At 44.9% G+C, this 13,951-nt stretch overlaps 1 protein-coding gene across 1 annotated transcript in view; it reads left to right on the top strand.

Annotated features, from left to right (window-relative positions):
* LOC138510600 (purpurin-like) overlaps positions 1-13,951 on the top strand; it is a 104,398-nt gene that overhangs the window by 16,846 nt on the left and 73,601 nt on the right. The window contains exon 2 of the mRNA XM_069626381.1: positions 11,495-11,615. Within this exon, the coding sequence (XP_069482482.1) occupies positions 11,496-11,615 (120 nt within the window). The 5' untranslated portion in view covers position 11,495. The remainder of the gene's footprint in view (positions 1-11,494; positions 11,616-13,951) is intronic.

The raw sequence follows: 13,951 nt of genomic DNA, 5'->3' as shown, positions 1-13,951 counted from the left end.
TCGCACAGCGGAAAGCACACGTTTTATAATCTTTCCGACTGTTAGCCCAGCAGATGGAGCAGATGAGCTCCAGATCACTGTGGGAGCCGGGAGAGTTCTACTATTGGCAGACGTGGACCACATGAAACCACGGGGAAGAAGTAGCCGGGCCGCGGAGGGTAACCAAAGCAGAAGACCTGGAGACAGCGAAGTGAATGGACGCGTATGCCAGACCCTGTGAGTTCACTGTAACATTGTGACCCTGGGGCGCTCCGTAATCACACGCTGGCCGAGACCAGGAATCTAAACTGTAACATTGTGAACCGTAACAAAGTAACAGTAAAAAGAAAGAAAGAAAGCTTTTGAATACCGAACAAATGCAAAGCAGTCTAATTCATTTGTTATCAACCAAGCTGACAAAGAGACACTGATGGCATAATAAGAACTGCTTACTCTTACCAGAAAAGTTTGATTGTGTCACTGTGGGGGAATAAAAAGAGCCAACACTGAGAAAGGGCAATATTCCTATTAAAAGAGAAAAACACAGTTGCCAAAGCCAAGAGAGAGATATAACTATTATTATAACTATAACGTTATTATAAAATGCCCTATCATATCATAACTAGGCAATTACAAACAATCCTGACTTGCCCAAGCCAAAAGGAGGCAGTTGAGAATTTCAATGTTGTTAATAAATGTTTCCTTTATGCAAAATATGTCTTAAGAGAAAAGGGCTGTAACCCACATTGCCAAAGCCAAAGAAGTGTGGAAGTGAAACAGAATTCCTATCAGCAGTTGATAAATACAAAAGTGGAAAAACAAGAGTGGCAAGAATGCCTAAGAGGTTCAGAAAGAGAGGAGCATAACTCAGAAAATGTTGCAAGTACACAGGTGTAACGAATAGCATCAGTGTGGTTCTTGTTTCCCTTGAAGAGTTCCTTAATTTTGAGGTTGTGGAGCAAACCACATTGCTAACCTGTCTTAGTTTGATCTTTATCACAGAAATACCTATAAGTAGAGGTTTGTTCTGGCCTGGCAGGGGAGCACACCAGGTCAGATAATGTTGTAGTAGTTTGATCTGTTATGGCAGTAGAGTATACCAGAGCAGATAACTTTTGTTTCATTATGCCTGTCAGATGAATGGACCAGGTTTAAGACATTACAGTACTGTGGTGTGGTTAAAATATTGAAGAAGAGATTGAAGAACCACTAAAGTGTTGTTGTGAATCAATATCAAAACATCCTGACATGTTGAAGCAAGTGTGAAAGGATCTGCTGCAGAAGTTTTTAATATTGTCAAGCAAATGGTTTTGTCAACTGGTGCAGAAAGATCGGGACAAAGACCTTTTTGTTGGAACCAAAGAGCAAACAAGAACTTTGTTGGAACATTAATGTTGTCAAGTTGGAATTAAAAAGAACTAAAGTGGAACTTTCTTAGGACATAGGATTTCCTTAACCTTTTTGGTACTGTTGAACAAAATCCTGCTTGAATCTGGGAAAGGGAATTCACCCAAATTAAAAGGAGAAACAGTTATTATGTTGTGGATTTAACTGTCATATTTGTTGCTATTGAACTGCCATATATTACCTAGTTAAGTTGGTGTATATTTAAGTGTGAAGGACAGAATCCTTTTGTTATAGTGTTTCCTTTAGTTTATTTTAGGCAGGGAAATCCACCTCAGGATAGGGATAGTGAGGCGTTCATCCAACCTTTTAAGTAAATAAAATTGCATCTTTTCAAAAAACTACACAAAGTTGTCTGCCTCACATTTCTGACCCCTCACACCGCTGACAAGAATTGTAACCTGTATGTGTTCATTCTTTCCACCCCTAATGGTAGTCAGTAGTAGTCATAAAACAATGTGTACCCTATTGCAGTTTTTAACTTCTCCTTCCACTACATTTTATTATAATGTACTACTTCTCCCTCAGATATCCTGGATATGGTTCAGGAAACATTGTTCGGGGATTCAGAAATCATCAAATATATTTATATAGGCTTACTCTCCACAGACTGCTCCTTCCGGGCTCTATGTACTGTTGTAATGGGGAACAGGTCCCAATGCTTGCATTTGGTTCACAAGAAGATTTGTGCATTACCCGTACTGCCACAGATGGCACAATAATCACTCCAAGTCGCAGAGATGGTTGAAGCAATTTTATCAAATTCACAGGTGCCTCAGCATTTCCCATGTCTCTCTCGTCTAGAAAGCATGTGCCCCCAACCCAGGCGTCCTTACATCTAGGTTAGTAGCTACTGATTATTTCTTCATCAGTATGATAAAAGCTATGTTTAGCTGTGATGCCGACCTAAAGGCACGTTTCCTTCTCTGTCCAGATTCACTCAGGAAGCTCGTAACTGTGCCTACTCTATCATATGGTTAGTGTTATCCAGGGATGGGTGGGAGGTTGTGCCTTTCAGAAACCCTCTTTGAGACAGTCTCCTTCTACCACGCTCTAATTTTCCTCTCCTTCTCCTTATCTCTCACTACACTCCCTCCTCTAACTCTGCCCACCTATACTCTCATCACTTTTCTCTTTGTCCCTCCTCTGATGTCTCTCATTCCTCCTGGGCCTCACCATTCATCCTTCAATGTTACTCCACCTTCCTCTTCTCTACTGCTTCCTCCTCCACATTACTGTTTGCTTCTGCAAACTACTGCTCCCTCCTCCACACTACTATACCCTCCTTCACTCTACTACTCCCTTCTCCATTCTACTACTATCAATCCACCCACCTCCTACTCAGACCCCCTCCTTCCACTCAGCTACATTCGCTTCACATGTATTCCTTACACAAACTCACCTAATCACTCTTTGCTACACTGTTACACACACACACTCACTCACTTACTCCACGGTACCACTTGCACTCACTAACCAATACTAATATCTCACCTTCTCCTCCAATTGCCTCTAAACTCGTCTGTACCTTCATTCTTCCAGCTTCTCTCTTGGTCTGCTGCAGTCACCTCTTTAGACCTCACCCAAATAACCCACAACTTCCAACTTCCAGTCTTTCCTTGAATGTCGCCGCCCTCCTGCCATTGGTTGTATTTCCCTGTCCAATATGTTCCCATATTTTCCACCCAGATTGTGACAATTAGCAGAATCATGCACCTTTTCTCTGCGCTGCCCTGCCACGGAACAATGACGGCATCCCGAGGCACTCAATGTTCCTATTTGTGTTCGGGGCTTGTTTCGTGTTTCCCATTGGTAAGCATAGTCTTTTTGGGCCCCACATCCCCATTGTCAAGTTGCTGGTGGTCTAGGGAATTCAACGCTGGCTGCGGTGTGCCACCACCATTGCTGGAGAGCTTTGTACAGCTTTGCTGGCCGTTGCAGAGTTGTTGCTTCGCTCGTTTCTTTCATTCCCTCTGTGGTGAACCACTGATAGTGCTGGCTGCTGGAGGGTTGCTTTCATTTCTTTGGTTCCAGGTCTCTTCTTTAAGTTAACAACCTTATGTGGTCCTCAAGAGCTTCTTTCCCTTTTGGTACTGCATGCTCTGGCTTCTCTCATGTTTGTTGACTCTATAAGAAACAGAAAGTGTCTGGCGGGCATTTTGTACAGACAGTATGGTGTAAGGCAAATAGGTACTGCATATCAACATTCTGGCACAAGGCGGATATAAACTAGGATCCTCTCACCTGCCACTGCCGTTCTCAGAGGAATAACTGGTTCTCAATTTCTCCCTGGTAGGTCTCCCACTGCCGGATGAGAGGGGTTCAAATCCACTCATGAAAAGATGCCAGAGTGCTGAATTGAAGCTTCCATATCATGTCATCGCCTGCAATTTCATCCCCTGTCATTTTAACATGTAAATTCCAATGAAAATGCTCATCGATTTCTTTTTTTTGGGGGGGGGACCCATCTCCCACACTTATTTTTGGCTATTGCCTACAAGCCCAAACCCTTATCTGCCCTTTCCCACCCCCTTAAAAAATTAGATGAGCATATTTGTTGTAATATGCACGTAAAAATGCCAGGGGATGAAAGTGCAGGCTATGAAAGGACGTACCGAATAGAATACCTGATCTGCTCCAGCTCAAGTTCGTGCCACAAGAACGGCCGTGAGGAAAGGGGAGGAACCTCTAGTTAGACCCTGTCTTGGAAAGAAGTACTGTTAGACTTCCAAAAGACAGAACAACAAGGAGGAATGGAGGCAGTTGAGGTCCAGGAAGTGTCGGGTTGGAGGTAGAGCAGGGGGAGTTGGAGGTATTTGTATTTAATGTATTTGAACTTATATAGGGGATGTTGGAGATGCAAGGAATTGAAGTACTAGGAGGTGTTGGGAAGCAGGAGAAGTTGTGGAAGCATGAGGAGGTGCAACTCCAAGAGGTTCAGAAGGAGGGGAGACAACAAAAGAGATTTAAGGACTTAAAAGTCAAAATGAGGGAAGGAGGTCAATGTCATTGCTGGGATTGGCAACAGAGGAAGGTAGAGAATGTATAGAAGTGAAGCAGCTTTACAGGTTAGGTGGAGAAACAGAGGAGACGAAACAGGTGGTGAGAGAGGGGGATACTACAGAGGCATGGGAAGAGTGCCAGAAAGAGTGAGAACAAAGTGTCTCTTTTGTCTGGGAGAAGTGAGGGGAGGAAGTAACATGTGGCAGGACATTGTGGACATTGTGGCGGGTAGACAGGAGCCCTCATCTACAAGTGAGCAGCGCATCAGCATAGAGGTTAGTAAGACAGGGAAGTTATAGGTTTAGGACCCTAAGGCAGGGAGGTGAACCAGACCCGATCTAGCACATTAACGCCCTCCAGACCAGCCCCATCTCTGGGGGGCCCTGTGAGACATGCTCCAAAGCAGACATATGAGAAACACCATCCAGGCAGTGGGGACACGGGAAGGCCACTCAGCCACCAAGACAGTATTCAGTGGAGAAACCCTGCATGAGAGACTGCGAGTGACACCAGAGAATAGGACCCAGACAGAGACTGTTTGGAAGAGACTGTGCTTTACAAGAAGGGCCTGTCAGTGATAGAGACTATATTTGTGCTTCTGGGAAAAGGAAAACGCACACATTAGAACTTTGTCTCTGGATCCGTCCTCTGGTCATCCAACCCACGAGGCGGGATGTACACATCTCAACAGATGGCCCTAGGATTCTTTGGCATCAAGAATGGTCATGAAGGTCCTAGAAAAGTCAGAAAGGAATTCTATGTAGAAATAATGACTAACGGGAAACAAGAATAGATCGACATCTTGACTGAAAGCTTGCTAGATCTTCAAAGGTATAGAAAACGCAGTGCTAATTAGCAAAGACCTTTAGGGCTTGGAAGGAAGGGGTTGGCCTAAACCCAAACTTTTATGTTTATTTGAAACTGTATCTCAACCGAGGTTCATTTTCATTTAGTCCACATCCTGGGTACCTGTACAAGTATAATAACGTCATGATCCCTGAACCTTATGTGTGTCAGTGGTCTGCTTCCCAAGGACATTGCAATACATCATTGTTGTATGCCGGTCTGTTGGTCCATACTATCCGGAGTGCCCGCTACCTGCCTTCCCCTACCCCTTCCCCTCTCCCTCGTCCACATCCACCAACCAGCATCCTTTTCTTCTGGGCTAAGGTAGTGGTTCAGAGAGATCTAATTAAAGCTACCCTTTCTGCCATCACACACTACAAAGACAGCAGCAAGAAACAACCCCGAAAAGCAAGCCATTTATTGCTAAACAGGCAACCATGTTTTCACAGATAACTCGATTACCAGTTCCGCTGTTTTCACAGAAGGCCTGAGATGTATACAATCTCAGACCGATGAAAAAACACTGCATGTTGCAAAACCGTAAAAATACCTGCCTGTCAGCCGTCACAAGCAATACAACAATTTCCAGAAATGCTTCCTAGTAGAACATGTTTGACGAATCATGAAGTTCTCGCAGCCTCCTTTTGGTGCCTTGGGTCGGATGAATAATTATAGTCCATTCTTCCTAGTGATCATTGGGGACAAGGCTGGAGTGCAGAGGAATCTCAGCACTACGGTTTCAGTGTGTTTGCATAAAATGGCGCGCATGTGTTAAATTGCATTGCTCATGTGCACAGCCATTCGATATTACATCTTGCATCCAACAACATCTAGGTTGGGAGCTCGGGGCTTTTTTGTCACAAGTGCAGCTGCTTGCAGAATTGTGTGTTTCTTCAGATCGATGATTTGTGTCATTGGTATCCAGATGAGGGTGAGCCATGCATTGTCTGTGATGAAAGGTGCCTCCAGAATGAGTGGCACTACTCCATTGGGCACTGGGGTGACTGTTGATATGTGGCCTTCTCGCCTGGGCATGCTACAATGGTGTGCTACGGTCCATGTTTCCCAAGCATCGGCTGTATGTGTATGCGCTGTGTATGTTACCTTTCATACATTTTTAACTTCACCACACTGATGTGTGGAGTATGCCCATGAAGGTGCACAGTGTGTTTATACGTTAAGTACGTAATCATGGCTTTGGTTCAGTAATTTATGAGGGTGGAATCCACATCTGGCTGTGTGAATGCCAATGTCATATGTGTTAGGAAAGAGTTCTCTTTGCTGCACCTTTCCTTCCATTTTAATGGACCCCCAAACATTGTGCTTTTATTTTCTATCCTGATCTGTACTTTTTACAGTGCAGTGAAGCCTTAAGCTTCAATACGCTGACTTTTGCTCATCTGTTGCGGGGAAACTGACATGTCCTTCAGGCTGTCGGTACTGGGAAATATTGTTTCCATTAGTCTTGCTACTTAGTTACTATTTTTAGTAACTTGTTATCACTTGTGGTAACGTTTTATCATTGTACAATGCATCTTACAATGCAGTAAAAAGGGGTACATTTTTGTTTTTGCCCTAGACTAACGGAGGATTTTTGGTTACTGTAGGTGTGATAAATAGACAAGCTGGTGGCAGCAGTGACCTTTTACCATTGTTTGCTATTTTTTGTTTTAGCCTTACCTCGTTTAATAGGTTTGGCTACTAACTGTGGCTAGTGTCCAAACATGGCCATGTCACAAGGTTTTTCGCATGCCCTTTGACCATCTTGTTTTTTAGCCTTCTTCCTGGCCTTTGAGGCCAGGAAATTCCTTATATGGACTTCCGTTGCCCGGGAAAGCAGAAGCTTTTGGTGGGCTACTGGAGGGCTATGTGTGTTTACTGGCATGATGTGGGCTGGGACTCTGTGGCCCCAATCCACAATCCGGTTTCAGTATGTCTGAGTGTTATGCAAGAGTGTTTCCACGAGTGGTCCTAATTGGACCCTGCTGGGGTGTGTGTGGGGCTAGTTCTGCTATTGGCTAGTGGGAGTTTCAGCTCTTAACTGGCTTTTGGGATAAGAAGAGGACCCCTGCACCCACTCTAGAGAGATCCTGGAGTAACCTGAAAGAGCTCTGTGTTACTTTTACTTCCCTTATTTTATCAACGTATGCCCAGATCTTCCTACCATCCATGGGGAATTTTTCTTCATATATTGTTGCTAAGATGGCAAAGGCCTGTAACCAGTTGTCCCCGTTTTGTTCGACCTGGGCGTTTCTGGCGATAGCTTTTTCTTCTATTTTTTTGGGGTCTCTGAAAGCGTCTTTCGCTTTGCATTGGGCTTCTATTAGGGAAAAGATTTCTATAAATTATTTGGCCCATATGGCTTCTGTGATTGTGGTATCAATGTTCCATGCCAGGCATCTTTTGTATCTATTTAATATCTCTGTTTGGAAAGATTTCATTTTTTGGTCTAATTGTGCATTAGAGATTGTTACAATGTCAGTTGTATTGCTGCCGGGTGTCCCTGTCGCGCCCGTGTTGTCTGTGCCTGGGGTTGCCCATGCTTTTAGGGCAACTGCTGAATCTGTTGCAGGAGTTGTGGAGGCTGTTGTATTTATAGCTGTGGGTGCTATTGGCAACTGCTGTATTTGTTGTGGCGGGATTGCTGTAGGTAGTGTTACGGGTGGTTTGACAACCGTTATTGTAGGTTCTATTGCGATGGTAGGGTTTGAGGCCCCAGGTTCCCTTGTGGTCGGTGTCTGTTTCCCCCTTATTTCTACCATTAGTTGCTGTAATTCTGCTACATTCTCGCTTAGTTTTGACAATTTGTTTGGTACCTTTTTTGGCACCTTCGGATACTTTTCTACTTTTTAATGGTGCAGAAACCTCCTCCTGGCTGGGTGCGCTGGTAATTCCTTCCCTGAGTAGGCCGTACATGTTTTCTCTAACCCATGCCCATCCGTAGTGCTCTGCCGCTTCAGTGGCTGCTAGCAATTGTGGTGATTTGGGCTTCTGCACCGGTGTTGGGGGTGCCCATCCTTTCCGTTTGGGCCCCATGGTCTTCTATGCCTGCTATAGGAAAAGGGAAAAAGTTTTATCAAGGAGTTAAACTGTTGTTATCGGCGAGTTCTTTGTGCCTGTTCTATTTGTTGCCCGTGCTGGGTAACTGCTGGCTGGTGCATTCTTGACCGTGTTCAAAGAAAATTGTCTCTTAGTGTCCACTTTGTGCGGTGTTTATTTTTAAAAAATTGGGCAGCCCCCAGGCTTGATTCACTGGTATTTAAATAATTGGTTTCGCTGTGAGGTCGCCCTGCAATATTACAGAAATTACTTTAAATCTGCAGTATTTGGGCCTGCCGAGCTTGAAACTGTGTTCGCAAGCTCTGCGTGGCTGTCAAGAAAAGACAAGCTCCCGGCTCGCCGTGCTACCAAGCTTGCTTGTGACTCTGCCCGAGTTTAAACTGGCTTGTGTTATCTTGCCCCGCCTGCCTAATAACGCAGGGGTTCCGATCCACTGTAATAAATTGTATCTCTTCCGGACACAAATGTCTGTTTTTCCTCCCTCGTAGCCCCAGCGCGGTGGCTCACCTGTAAGTTGTTGAATCGATCGCAGTCCGCGCCGGGCTGCTCGGGTGCCTCTCTCTTCTTCGTTCGCACTGGTTTTTGGGATGATTCCGTAGCATGCGTCTTTGTTTGTTTTGTTTTGGACACGCTCGCCGCTCGCGTTTTCCTCTATGCCGAAATGTTGAGATTGACAGTGTCCGCGCTTGCCATTCGGTTGCCGCTTCTTCCTTCGTTAAGGCTGCATTGCAATTGCTTTGAACAGTACAATGTTCAGGAAGGAAAAAAGACACTGCGATGTACAGCGAACTTCAAGAATTGCTAAAGAAGCAAGAAGATTTGGAAGACACTGAGTAAACAGTGAACCTCCTGTTTGCTTGGGTCCCCGTTCAGGGTCCACAAACAGATTGTGTTTACTCTGAGCATGCTGCTCTCATTTATAGGACCCAGGGAGGCCCTGGGTCTTTGTTGTGTATGTGGTGGGGGCTGCTGTTGTTGCAGCCTCCGCCGGATAGCCGACTGTCTGACCCCCTGGTGGGGGCAGATCTTTTGAACCTGGGCCCTGCCTGACGTTTGTTTTCCTTATGGCGTTTAGCACCTTGCTGTTTGGAGGAAGGGTGAGATGACTGTTCGCACCTTACCCTTCCGTTGCTTTGTGCTGCCGAGACTGCGTGTCTCCGTAGCTGGGGGGAGGAGAGGAGCAGGCACGGGGAGGTTGGGGCTGCCCCTCTCCCAGCTGCCTATGGTAACAGCAGTTACCCTGCCTCGCTTGTGGGATGCCCATGCAGCATTGCCCAGCATGTGCCATCATGTTCGCTGGACCTGGTTGGAGATGGAGCTGAGTCTGCTTGAGTTACTGCCCACCTCCTGGCAGGCCATCAGCATCTCATATTTCATTCAGTAGTGTGTTGTAGGCTAGAGGACGAGGGTGGAAAGGCGGGGAAGGGGCATTGTCACGTTGGGTTCTTACTTGTTCTCTTGCTGCCTTTTCCTTCTTGAGCTAGAGAGTCCTAGCAGCTGTTTTATGGCAATCGGTTTCTCCCAACCTTTTGGGTTATCCTCTCCCCTCTTGTGTGTTTTCCATCTCCAGAAAGAGACCATGGAGCCTTGGGTTTGTGAAGGCTAGCACCGGATGGTCTGTTCCTGACATGTACCCTATGTATGTGGACCAAGTTCACCTATATATTTCAAGGAATTTATTATATGGCCAAATCGACAGGGTAGTTAGGGACACAGGTAGACGAGAGGGTAGCTCAAGGACAAAGAACCAATATATAACAATTGAGTAACCATCATAAAAGAACACATTCAAATAGACGTGCTAGCTTCAATTAGTCCCTACATGTAGCAAGCTGCTCAGGGATGGTTTGAAATAGTCCTTCCATATGTCAGACAGCACAGGTTTGAATTGCCCAACAACCAATTTTTGGCTTTTGTGTAAAATAATAATACTCAAAATGGTGTTTCTTTACTGTGACATCTTTATTGAAATGTGAGCTGTTTTGGGTGGCCGTTGTAAAGTGTGAATGGGTGGAGAAGGGAGCTGAGTGAAAGGCGTGGACTTTGACCACTTATGAAGATCAGCGCTCTTTGTAATAAAGTTGTCTGCTTATTTTATTTCTGCAGTTCTGTTATTAATAACATTTTATTGAAAAAAACTACTCAATTCTAAACAGTCATTGGCAGAGGTGGAATTCAAACCCAACCCTCAGGACTGCTCCCAGTTCATAGCCATGTTCAATCCACTTGCCAATCCACGCCGTGCGAGTGAAGCCTGCAGAAGCATAGATGAGCTTTAACACAAGCCTAGCACCTGGGCAGTGCACTTTCTGCCTAGCACCACACCGTGGACAGGTTACAGAGGTGCAATTAGTTTCTCTGTAGGCATTTAGGGCACACCGGTTGGTAGAACGGATAAAAGAAATCAAGCAGAGTGGATAGTGTGCACCTCTCTGATGTTGGTTGTACCACTTGATTTAAATTAGGGCGAGGTGAGTGAATTGTGTGATGTGTTGCATTAGCAGTATTGTGAAGTGCATGCTCAGTGCTGGATATTTGCCACCTGGAAGGGAAAGCTAGTGACACACAATCTGGGTTTATGATTGAGGTATAATGGATTGATTTAAGAGAAGTTGATATATTTTTGAATGAGTGAGCGAGAGTTCATTGCAACCATCAAGCTGGAACCTTTAGGACCACAACCACTGTTTGTACATTGGCAAGGTATATGTAAATAGCCGCTTAAAAGGGAGTCGCCCCCCGACTCTAAAGGAAAAGATCAGGACACAATGCCTTGGAATGCTTGCCTTGGTTTGTCAATGGGAAGGGTGTTAACCAAGACTAACAACCACTGCAAGTCAACTGATTGCGAGCCACCACTTTTGCAAATGTGATGGTCACCAGCTTTTTGTATATTGGAACGAAATTGTTTTTTTTAAATTAACAACTGAATGCATATTATGCTTTTATTTTTACCAACAAAAACACTGAGTAAGTAATGTTCTGGTGTTTCGTTCTGATTAGGCCCAGTAGCTCAAACAAGTAAGCCATATTATTTCAACAATATGAAGGTCAAATGATAGATATGATCTATTTTATATTTTCGGAATTTATTTGTTGCATCACAAATTATGTTTGCTAAACTGAGGTAACGAGTGCATTTTATATTTTCTATCGGTATAACCTTTAATGTTAATATTTTTCTATGTGCTTTATTTTCCAGAATGAAGCATTCCACATATATATTCCTGGCTACCCTAACCACATTAGTCGAGCATTGTATGGGGGCTCAGACCTGCGTTGTGGACTCGTTTACCGTCAAAGAAAACTTTGATCTAAAGAGGGTATGTGTGCACAATTAAGACATCCAAGTGCGCTCCAGGATGCAGCAGCGCGCTGATTCACAGTATTGTCTTGCTTGAACTGTCATCTTCTGCTGCTGATAACGCTAATGGTACTGATTTTCAGTATTCCTGTAAATAGGGGGTGAGGGGGTGGAGGGAGGGACGCAGAATCCACGCGCACCTTTGTCCTCGCCTTGACAATTTGAATTGTTACTGGCAAGGGTGAACATGGAACATGGAAATGCGGGCTGACTCAGGTTTCTGTTAAATTTGCACTCTTGTCAGAAAATATTCATGCATTCCTCCTGCCAGGAACATGCAGGGGACACAGTGTTTACATGGATATCTAGGGAATCCACCAGCTTTGAACAGGGTTTAAAAAGCTGGCGAATTGCATTGGAATTCCGGGCATCTCTGCAAGCATCAAAATGCGGTTCTGAGGTAGATGCTCCCATTTTTGATAGGCGGAGTGGATGGGGACAGCACGATCATATATTTTGAGCGATGCCCCTCTCTCCCCCGCTACCCCAGCTCCACTTGTCAAATACTTTGCAATGGTGGTCTCTACCCATGCATAAACCTATTATGGTTTTTTTTTATTAATGCCTTCTTTACTACAGGGAAATTGCAAAATGGGGCCACGAATGGTAAATTTACATTGTAAAACATACATAAGTGTATTCTAAATTATGTCCCTTTCCAGGGAGGAATAAAGTGAATTACATTTAACAATAATGCATTTTTTTATGTAGTAATCAATGACAGAATCACCTTTAGATGACTGAGTTCGAAATTAGGGCAACCAGGATTATATTTAAATAAAAGTTGCCATGACCAGAGGTAGAAACATGTGTAGAATAAAGGCTTCAATAAAGCTTTGGTGATAATTGTAAAATGGGAAGTATTCATCAATGCCATATGCTAATAGGGCCCTCCCCATTTGAGCTCTGCTATCGCATGAATATACACTCTTGCGGTATGCCCAGAATATTGCCACTGCAGTGGTATCCTATATACAACTATAAAATACCACTGGTGGCATGTACAATGGTCTATAACAGCTTTAAAAAAGCATGTAGAATTGAACAAACACTCGAAAAATCACCTCCACATTCCAAGATGGCCACCGGGACGCTCGAATCGTGAGAAGTGGGATCCTGCCCGGTGCCACCAATAATAACGAAGATTTTGCATTGGGAAGCCAGCTGGGGAGAGGATGAAGTCATGAAGTGACCCAACGTCCACTTTGGAACCCAAGGAAGTCGAGATTGCAGCGGATTCGGGTGGATTGGCAGTGGTTAGCATCTGAAACAGGCAGTGCCGTTCCCGATTGTGCCCTTTTGACAATTTTGAAAAAGTGGTTAAAGCGGGGACACAGAGGATTGGCCTGACCCCCTCCCCTACATGACTGGAAGAGGAGGGGTCTGCTCTGCATGGTGTAGCATAGCTGGATTTGCCAATAGGCAAATGGGCCCGTCGCCTACTGAGCCATCTTGAGCAGATTGAAGGACGCAGTGGAAGGGGATAAACTGAGGTGGAGTAGGTGAACAAAGGCAGATGGGGTAAAAAAGAAAACATTCCGGGCAGCAGAAAAAGGACTGGTGAGTGCTGGGTTGGGCGTGGCAGAATACATGAGAAGGCCTTTTGGTGAGTCCTCTGGGCCTCATCACAAGTTGGGCGGTAGCCCCGGTGCTTTTACCGCTGGGGCTAATAGCGCTACCGCCAAACCCCCCGGCGCTATTAGCACCAGATCACGGGTTTGGCAGAGCGGTTGGTTCCCATTCCCCAATGGGCCCATTCGGGAATACCTCATTCCCATTGGGCCCAATAGGGAATTTTCGTGGTATTACCACCAGTGGATTTCCCGCCGGCAGTAACAGCGCCAAAAATCGGCTAATTCGCCAAGCCCATGATCTGGTGGCCCCTTAAATGTGCCGGTAATAGCGCTACCGCCACATTTAAGGGTTACCGCAAGACTTGTGATGAGGCTATTTTAGTGTCGAAAGGACAGTTGGACTGTATTGTGTGATATTATTCAGAATTGATTAAACATACGGATTAAGGACTTAGATTTCTCTAGGTGATCTGACCACAGTGGGAATAAGAACATCACCCTCAAGCATTCCTAAAAACATGGAAGTGTAGGGAGCTTGGCGGGTGAGAGAGATGCTTGTCGGGCAGGTGACACCCGCCAAAAGCATGTGAGTTGAGAGGTATAAGAGTGCTCCTGTATTTGCCACTCTTGCTCTCTTGTAAGAATGCTTGAATAACATTCTGGTATACCCTCTTGCTTTTAAATGCTTAGGGCCTCATTACGACCCCGGCGCTAAACCATG

Source organism: Ambystoma mexicanum, chromosome 6p (genome assembly GCF_040938575.1).
Source record: "Ambystoma mexicanum isolate Mex_15411 chromosome 6p, UKY_AmexF1_1, whole genome shotgun sequence".
NCBI classification, from domain to species: Eukaryota; Metazoa; Chordata; class Amphibia; order Caudata; family Ambystomatidae; genus Ambystoma; species Ambystoma mexicanum.
This window is presented reverse-complemented; position numbering and strand designations above follow the sequence as displayed.